General features: G+C 35.4%; 3 protein-coding genes across 3 annotated transcripts in view; all 3 read right to left on the bottom strand.

Annotated features, from left to right (window-relative positions):
- The window catches only part of LOC131306492 (abscisic stress-ripening protein 2-like), a 36927-nt gene that overhangs the window by 24356 nt on the left and 2637 nt on the right, over nt 1-9934 (bottom strand). The gene's annotated exons all lie outside the window — the stretch shown is intronic.
- LOC131306493 (abscisic stress-ripening protein 1-like) lies at nt 1245-2229 on the bottom strand. The gene is made up of 2 exons (XM_058332763.1): nt 2000-2229; nt 1245-1610 (listed from the first exon to the last, which is right to left on the bottom strand). Exons 1-2 carry the CDS (start codon nt 2135-2137, stop codon nt 1434-1436), a joined length of 315 nt encoding a protein of 104 aa, XP_058188746.1. The 5' UTR covers nt 2138-2229; the 3' UTR covers nt 1245-1433.
- On the bottom strand, nt 5102-5975 carry LOC131306490 (abscisic stress-ripening protein 2-like). Its single transcript, XM_058332759.1, has 2 exons — nt 5674-5975; nt 5102-5537 (listed from the first exon to the last, which is right to left on the bottom strand). The coding sequence occupies exons 1-2, from the start codon at nt 5812-5814 to the stop codon at nt 5364-5366; spliced, it is 315 nt and encodes a 104-aa protein (XP_058188742.1). The 5' UTR covers nt 5815-5975; the 3' UTR covers nt 5102-5363.

Below are 9934 nucleotides of genomic sequence, written 5' to 3'. Positions count from 1 at the left end.
ATAACACTCAAAAGGATATATCAAGAGGGAAAGCTGAGGAGCACACATGCTTAGACTCAACCTGGGGAGGGGGAGACGCAAATCATCCAGCAGGAGCTTGCATGATTAACGCCATACAATTACAATTTTAACACACGAATACCATCCAAAGGATGGATAACGATGGATACAATTTTTTTTCTCGGCAAAAGTGAAATTTTATAACACTTGAAAGGATACATCGATTAGGATGGATACATTGAGAATCAGGGGATGTGAGTATACATGGGCATCACTACGCAGGAAATGCATTCCAATGAATTTGACACCCAAACCCTATACGACTATGATATACTGGAGTTTTTAAATCTGATACCATTAAAGGAGCCAATTCTTAAATTCAAAGATTTAATCACCAGACCAACACCTTTGTGTTTAACTTTTAAAAAAATGGTCCTTTTTTTTTTTTTATCTATCTATAAAAAAAGAACAAGATAGTCTTATTCGTTACCATTTCTGATAAGTAATAAAGGTGTTCATCTTATTCCTTCTATCATCATTAGTGCCTCAGTGGGCAAGGAGCTTGGTCCCCATATTCCTTTTATCATCATTAGTGCCTCAGTGGGCAAGGAGCATGGTCCCCATAAAGATAGTCTTTTTTTTTTTTATTATTATTATCTAATATCTAATACATAGGTGATTATCTAGTGCTCTTGGAGTATCGTCACCTACTTGACAATCCACAACTTTTTTCCTTCTCACATTTCCACGAGTGGGAGCCACACATTTGGTGGGAAAATTCACACAAATATATGGAAGAGAAGGCTCCTGGAGCATCGTCACCTCATAAAGTGCAGAGTCGCATGATATTTGTATAATTATCTTTAACGAGACAACATTTCAACGAGGCGGTCCAAAATTAGTTGAAGTCTAAGTTCTGAAAAATGCTGGTAACGGAGAAAGAAGGAGCAACGCTACGTACGGAACATAATTTCTCCTCATAAATTTACTCACAAATTAAGGTCGAAGGATCAGATTCATTTTAAATTCAGCCTTCATTTTCATCGGAGTTTTAATTTGGTTCATGTAATAATTTTATCAAAACGAATTAAGGATTCTTTGCATTGCACGGTCCTCAAGTCAACTGATTTAAAAAAAAAAAAAGACAGGGCCGGAAGATCTGAAAAGAACTAGATTTACACATAAACAAGTTTCTAACCATTTTACTCCAACGTAGTATACATATGAAACATTATTAACTAATATATATACTCTTACATGAAAACAGAACTAGATTAACACCAATATTGTTACTATCACTAAAACCTAGAGACCTACTGTAGTAATCAAGCATAAACAACGCATATGTTTATTTATTTAGAGCAGTGTACTGCTGCTGATCAATTCTACGTAGATATATACTAATACATAATATCCTTCGAAAAGAGTAAGTATTAAAAGAAGTGGTGGCCGTGGTGATGCTTCTTCATTTGTTTCTTTGCTTCTTTCTTCTCATGGTGCTCATGCAATGCGTATCCACCGGCTGCAACTGCGACTGTAGTTGCGATTTCCTGCTTTATCTTGTGCCTGTGAGCGTGTGCTGGATCTTTCTTTATCATGTGTTTCTCATGCTGAAATTTACATTACAAGAAAAATGTCAACTATGAGATATGGCTTAATGGCTATAAAAAGTGAGCACTTTTTGAAGAGTTGAAAAAACCGATCGATAACTAAGTAAAAGAAAGTACAAAATTGAGTGGAGGAGAATTACAACTTGCGTTCTAGAGAATACATTCCATTATGAATTTGAATCTGTACTCATGATTTTTATGTTTTTTTGCTTGGCAAACGAAATAATTTTATGAGATAGGACTTGGGAAAAAAATTGTAAACATGAATGTACAAGAAAATCGTTGTTTATCAAACCCGCAAATTAATTAAGTAACTTTTGTATAATAACTGGTAAGCGACAAGTAATCTGATAAATAAGCATTAGTGTCAGAGAGACACGCATATATACCTTGGCAAAAGCGACGGCAGCAACGGCACCGAGCTTGGCGACGTGCTCGTTATGCTTGTGGTGTTTAAACTCTTGCGCATAATCAATTGGCTTGTTCTCTTCCTGAATGTGGTGGTGGTGGTGCTTCCCTCCGGTCATTGTGGCGGCGGTGCTTACAAATAAAAAACTACAATCACAACAAAGGATCTCTAAACAATGATGAAGATGGTGGAAGTATTTTTGATTGTTGATGATATGGAGAAACTAATATGTGTTGCTATGTATTTATAATAGTAGGAGAAAGACTCGATCATCACGCGGGTCCGTGTTGATATGTCAAATAGGATGTTAATATTACCATATGGATATATATTTCAGTTCTAGAAGTTATTTTTTGACTATTTGATTACTATAATTGTTTTCAGTTGAAGAAAGTTGATATTTTGGTTGTCGAAAATGCCCTTTCAGTATAGATTAAGTTTAACTCCAAACCGTTTATTCAAATCAAAGTCCCTTCATTCCTAGATCGGATCCGGGCGTCTCCTGCCATGCAAGAAACATGGCACCGTTTCATGACAAAGCAAAGGGATGCTGGCTGGCTGCTGGTGTGTTGGTTTTAATATTGGTTGTTTGGTTTGCCTACAAATGTTACTTTTTATTTTTTATTTATGTGGGACCTATTACAGGTCGTATAAATATGACTCAAATCGCAAGTTATGATTAGAATATTTTTTAGTGCTTCCTAAAAAAAATTAGCTCAATCCGATAGCTGTAAAGGCTATTTTAGTATTCGTAGGGCGCCCTATAGAAGCCCTAGAGTAAAAAATTAATTATGACTCTTTAGGATAATAATCGAAAAAATAAGACCTTCGCATCAGCTCTAACGGATTAATTGAAAATTGGATCACTTAAAGTTTTTTAACCCGTAATGGGCCCAGCAAAAATAAAAAATATGATTAAAAAATTAAGTGCTTCAATTTTCAATTCGTTTGAACCGGTGCGAAGATTTTATTATCCGGATCATTTTATCCTAAAGGATCACAATTAATTTTTGACAATAGGGCTTTCATAGGGCGCCCTACGAATTCTGAAACTCCCTACGAATGCTTAAACAACACTTACCAATATCAGATTGAGCTAATTTTTTTTAAGAACATATAAAAAAAAATTCTAAGCTAACTTACATTTGAATTATCTTTATAGGACCCGTAATAGATCCTACAAAATTAACAATAAGTAACATGTGTTAAGGCAAACCAAACAACCAACAATTACCAACACAGCAGCCAGCGTCCCTTTTGTTTTGCATGTCTTGAAACGGTGCTGTTTTTTTGCTTGGCAGGGGATGCTTGGTAGCCTCTCCGAATCCTCCTAGATAATTACGTCGATCTGACTAGCTCGTTCTTTTTTTCCCAGGATTTGCTGAGTTTTATTATGAAGTATGAACAGGCGATGAAATCAGCCGTCGGACAACGACAGTTGCACAAATCTTATGATTTGCAGATAATTGTGAGATGTTGATGCTTGACTTATCTGATTATTGTGCAAATAATCTACTCAATGACCGTTTATAGCAGAATTGATTTTATTTCAAGGTTTATTTGAACACTCAGTCCTATAGTATACACATCTAATCTTCTATTAAACCAAGTAATTCATAATTGAACACTTAATACATTAGCCCAAAATAAGGTACATATTCTTAAAGGTTAACATAAAATCGATAGATAGAAAACGATATAGTATTATTCGTATTGTGTTTGACTTCTCTCTAAATGATAGTCGACTCTATTTGTCCAAAAAGATCCATGCCAACATTTTCGTCACAATTTCCCCTAAATAATTTTTAATTTTTAATTTCATCAGGTTCATCTTGTTTGGCTCAAAATATAAAATTTGTTGAAAAACAATGTTAAAAACTTATATATTTTTTGATCAGATCGACTATGCACACTATTATATGAAATTTTGTGTATGTATTACTGGTTAGTTAATAGATCTAGCTAGTAGAGTTAAGGTAAATTTTAGACATTCAAATAAAAATTCTTGGAGCCGACACTGAAAAAGATTGAACATTTTGGTTGAATAAGTGTTTTCCTTTATTTTCTCAACTTTTTTCTCCAGTTGAAGAAAGTTGATAGTTTAGTCTAAACAATGACTTTTATATATCCCATAGATTTAAGTTCTAAAAGGACTTTTCCGCATGAAAGTACTAATTATTCAATTCTCTTGGACATCATCACACATGATGCCTGAACTTCTTTACATTCACACAATGATAATGATATGAAACTCATATGCTTAGTCGCGAATCCAAGTGGGGTTCATCCCCATCACGTTGATCTCTCTCATTCTCTAGCAGGGTTTGCCAAGTTGACTATTGTTAGATGTATATTCAAAATAACTACATTTGTCCAATTAATTATATTCAAGACAAATGTACATCGATCATGAAGCTGCTGATTTCTTATTGACTTGGTTATTTGTGCAATTAATTACTCAACGATATTTTTCTACAAAATGAATATAACCCAAATGATAGAAAGGGTAGCCGATCGAATGGAGAACTTTTAGAGCTTGCAATTAAGCCCCAACACATGCATGCAACTTTTCAAGAAAATTACCAAGATTATGATAATCCTCCTGATTCGAGTGAACAGTCATCCAGATGAATCTGGGCTGGTTAATTCGTTCCCGCATTTTTTTGGTCAACATGGTAGGTAACTTTCATTAATAAAAGGAGAATAACCCTACATTAAAGAAGATGATTATCATTTCACAAATTCCGTTCTGCCCTTTTTTTAATTTTTAAATAATTCAAAGTGTTCTCTTGTGTGCAATTGGACTCAGTTTTGGAGGACCAATTTCGATGTTCACGAAGGGCTCTGCAATTAAAGGCGGGACAAAATTTTGTATGCATTGACCCCATAAAAGTTGATGCCATCGAGCTTAAAGTCGATAATTTCAGCCTACATTACATCTGACTTTAAGTTTGGTTCATACAAAAATTTTACCAAAGCGACTTATATATGGATTCAACGCATTTTTTATTTGCACAGTCTCAACACTGGATTTACTCATTCATAAACAAATACAAATATACTCCAAAAGGGCCGGAAGATCTGAAATGAGAACTTAAAACACTGGATTTACTCATTCATAAACAAATATACTCTTTACAAACACATCACATGAAAACAGAATTAGATATTACTCCACTATTACTAGATCTCAATATCACAAAAAGGTAGAGACCTAGTAATCAAGAATAAATTAAACAACGCACGCAGGCGTTTATTTATTTAGAGCAGTTGCTGATCAATATCACTGCTAATCAATTTCGTAAATAATAAATAAAATCGATCCTTACAAAAAAATAAGAATATTAAAAGAAGTGGTGGCCGTGGTGGTGCTTCATATGTTTCTTTGCTTCTTTCTTCTCGTGGTGCTCATGCAATGCGTATCCACCGGCTGCAACAGCGACTGTAGTTGCGATTCTCTCCTCTACCTTGTGCCTGTGGGCGTGTGCTGGATCTTTCTTTATCATGTGCTTCTCATGCTGAAATTTACATCAAAAGCAAATTTTCAAATATGCACGAGACATGGCTATTACAAGTGAGCACTTTTTGACCAATTGAAGAAGAAGAAGAATAATTGAGTAGAAGAGAATACGAAATTGGCTTAGAGAGACATACCACGGCGAAAGCGCCGGCAGCAATAGCACCGAGCTCGGCGAGGTGCTCGTTATGCTTGTGGTGTTTAACCTCTTTCGCATAGTCAATTGGCTTGCTGTCTTCCTGAACGTGGTGGCCGTGGTGGTGCTTCCCTCCGGTCATTGTGGTGGTTCTTACAAGAAATCACAACAAAAGGATCTTAAAAATAATTGATGAAGATGGTATAGTATAAACTTATAAGGTTTTGATTGATGATTTAGAGAGACTCATCGGTATTGGTATTTATAAGTTATTTTAGGGCAAAGACTCCGTCATCACACGGTTCCGTGTTGATATGTCAAGTTTCAGAAACTCCTGAAATGTGGATTTTTCAGTTGAAAGTAGGTAACATTTTTTATTTGATTGCAATTGTTTTATTTCAGCCGAAGAAAGTTGACACTCGGTTCTCGGAAATGCCCTTTCCTTATAGATTAAGTTTAACTGCACACGGTGTGGTCAAATCCAACTATATTTCCAAGTGGGTTTTCCATCCCTAGCTAGATCATCGCGTCGATCTCACTCGTTTTTTCTCAAGGTTTCCGGAGTTATAATACTGCTATGAAATCAGTCGGACAACAATAAACCCGACCCCAAGAAGTTTGTCTAAATGGATATGAGAAAGTAATAAATGTTTGTTGTAAATCTATATATGTATTAAAACTATTATGCGAAAAACAAATATAACAGGATCTTGAATTTAACACATTTCAAGAACAATAAATAGCGTACCTTTGTTGGCCATCGTGATTAGATTATAGAGAACAAACTCCTTTAATTAGAAACACTTTAATTCTTGGCTCACCTTCTTCTCTCTGTTTTTACTTTTCTAGAATACCCCAGTACTTTAATTAATGGAAAAAACTGTAAGAATAAGGGATGAGTATTCTAACCCTTTTATAGAAGAGAAAAGAGGGTCTTAGAGATCATTATTAAAAGACACATAGTCCATCAATGTCTCTTTTATTATTAAGAGTTTTTTTTCATCTATAATTCTAATTAGTTATCGTAATGAACCATATCTCTTCATTGGCTTATTTGATAATGGAGTCCTACATACACAAAATGGGCTACACTAATAGAAAAAAACTAGGCTTGATTGCCTCGTGGTTCAAGGGCACACCGCTTGCAACATTTTTTTGATGATCAAAAAAAAAAAAAAAGAAGAAGAAAACTAACATTTGTTTTGCATGAGATTCCATGTTCAAATATCACGAACGTCAAACATTTCAAACTCGGTTAACTGTCCAGTCATTAAGTTGAGGGCATCGAATTAGTTGAGGTGATGGGCCGAACATCGGTTATTAGGGAAAGAAAATGAGCCCGACAATGACAAATATAGAAATCGCCTTTTTGTTTTTGGGATAAGGTTCTTTCAATCACATCACAGAGAAAATGATGCTTAACTAATCAGATGATCAAGTAATCTACCAAATGTCCGTTTCTACAAAATGAACGATCTAAATAATCGAAGTGGTACGACATGGGTCCACCTCGGGAGAATCTGCACAGTGCATTTGCAAAAACCAAGTGCAGATAAGTTCAATGCTTGCTATTGGAATAATACAAGATCTTCCGGTCAAAGAAGTTTTTTTTAGGTTGTGTTCAGCTGAAGCTAAGTTCTTAAAAAAAAAGTATTTATTTATAATTTTTAAGTTTAAAAATAATAAATTTATTGAAATAATTTTTTGTACAGTATAGATCTTTTTTGATTGATCTCAATAAAATCTTTTGAACGATGCAAGAAAAATCCAAAAAAACTATTTTTGTAAATGCATTATTTTTTAAATTTGAAATATTTTGTTGAAAATTTAACGGTGTAGAAGAGTCCATGTGGGGTTCACCCTATGTTGATCGGACTCGTTTTCTAGCAGGGTTTGCGGGGTTGACTATTAGATTTGTACACAAAATAAAATGGCCGGACAACCACATCTGTCCGATTAAACTTCTTTTAGGACAAATGTATCTCGATCGTGAAGATAGTGATTTGTAACTGACTTGACATTTGTACAAATAACTACCCAAAGATCATTTAAATTTCTACAAAATGAATGACATGCGTGCATGCGTTTTGCAAAACCAAGGGCAGATAAATTAAAAGTTGTTCGGTTAAATAAGTGAAATGTCTTATTTTTTTTCTTTATTAAAAAAAATTCGCATTTGTTAGTTTTTCGTCAATTTTTTTGGGATTATTACTTCGTCATGACAAGATGGATCTATAAAATAAAAAATTACGATCGAAATCTTTTTTTTAGTAAGGACAAAAAAATTGGCTTATGTTTGTCTTTATTCAAAAAAATTAGGTTTCGATCGTAATTTTTTACTTTTAGATAGCTCTCTTCATGACGAAGCAATAATTTCCAAAAAAATTGACGAAAAACTAACAAATAAGAAAAAAATTTAAATAGGGACAAAAAAATAAGCCACTTGGCTTATTTAAGTCCGATGTCCAATAGAGGGGATAATAAACAAGCCCTAAAAAAATAAAAACTTATTTACAGAGTCTCTGTAAATAAAATTTACGGTGCTCAATCTCGTGTTTCCAAAAGTATTTTGGACGGTCTGGATTAAAAACAAACTATTACTGGTCAGAAATATTTACTACCGGCAGTCAAAGTTTAAAAACGCTTCTGAAACCATTGATTGCCGAAACGAATTACTATGATTGCGCGGAGCCGTGAATAAGTTTCTCTTTGACGATTTCGTTTTTCATCCAATATTTTTGGACTGATTATCTCTAAGGGGAGATGCCAAATCTGAGCTGGAGGTTGTAACAATAATAATTGGCACTAATTTGCAATCCAATCCATATGCCTTCTATCAAGCCAAAAATGACGTGGAATGACATGGCTTTGAAGTGAGGTGAAAACATGTCAATTTCGCATTACTCCTCAACCACAGCTTCTTGTGTTCTTTCGCATTACTCCTCAACCATAGCTTCTTGTGTTCTCCTCCCCTTCTTCTTTCCTTCTCCCCCTCCATCTACAAATTAACCAGAGCTTTGAATTAAAAAAAATTACCCAGAGCAACGGAACAGAGGAGTGGGACAGAGGGATCCCACGCCCCAAGAGGAGTGGGACAGAGGGATCCCACGCCCCAACAAATGCATGCAAGTTTTGTTTAGTACTCCATCCGTAAGATAATACAGTAATCAAGATTGAGATTATTCTCCTGATTGGTGTGAACAATCAGAAAACGGGGTGCATGTTGGCAAATCTGGGTCGTCCATGCTCGGTAATAGACGATTCAGATTTCATCTCGACTGAACGGCTGAGATTTGCTCGACAATCAATCAGATGAATACTAGGTTCCTGCATATGCCAAGAGAGTATGTGCTTTCTTTATTGTAATTTTTTTTGGTAACTCATGGTATCCTAGTCAAATTACGGGCAATTGGACTCATTTTTGCAAGACTGATTTCACTATCCTGTTTACACCCATTTTTGGCTAAAAATAAAAAAATGGATTTATGGGTTAAAAAGAGGCCTTGAAAATCAATCTATTGCCTTGAAAAACCTTATAACCAGTTGCCCACGAAATGGGGCCAGTTTGGAAGCCATTGATTGAATTAAGTCTTGCAAAGGCTTGGGTCGAATTGAATTATCACAAAGCCAAGCCCAAGACAGGCCAAAGATGTGGGTTGATCCCACTAGGCCCGAGCACTTTATCCAGGCCAAGGCTAGTTTATTTAGAAATAATAAAGACCTTCTAAATAGGTCCAAATCAGTTAAAGTCCAAGTTTTCTTTCCAAAATTGGATTCACAAGACTTTCAAAGAAAATGGAGGCCCATAATTCACCTTAAGTTCAGGCCCAATTGATAGATAGACCTACTTCCTTACAAATGTTACTTATGGCCTGTTAATTGGCCAGAAAAGGCATCAAGCTGCACACAAGCAGCTCAAGAGCCTAGAATGTTCTTGCATGACAGATCTGGACAAGCTGCTTACAAGCAGCTCAAGGCCTGAGTGTCCATCATCCTTCAGCATGAAGAAAGGTTAAAGACAGGTGACGTACATGCAGCCCTTGGAGCTACTGGTCAATGATTCATGCAGACCTAACCAAGCTGCTTACAACACTACAACAAAAAAGGTCAAAGACGAGGAAAAAATTTTGTCGGCAATTACATGATTTTCGTCGTCAAATTGATTGCCGACGAAAAATTTCATCGTCTCCGTTTGTCATTTTATGTTGGTCGAGGAAGACCCCTGACGACAAATTACACAGACCTTAACTAATTTCTAATAC

This window comes from Rhododendron vialii, chromosome 11a (assembly GCF_030253575.1).
Source record: "Rhododendron vialii isolate Sample 1 chromosome 11a, ASM3025357v1".
NCBI classification, from domain to species: domain Eukaryota; kingdom Viridiplantae; phylum Streptophyta; class Magnoliopsida; order Ericales; family Ericaceae; genus Rhododendron; species Rhododendron vialii.
This window is presented reverse-complemented; position numbering and strand designations above follow the sequence as displayed.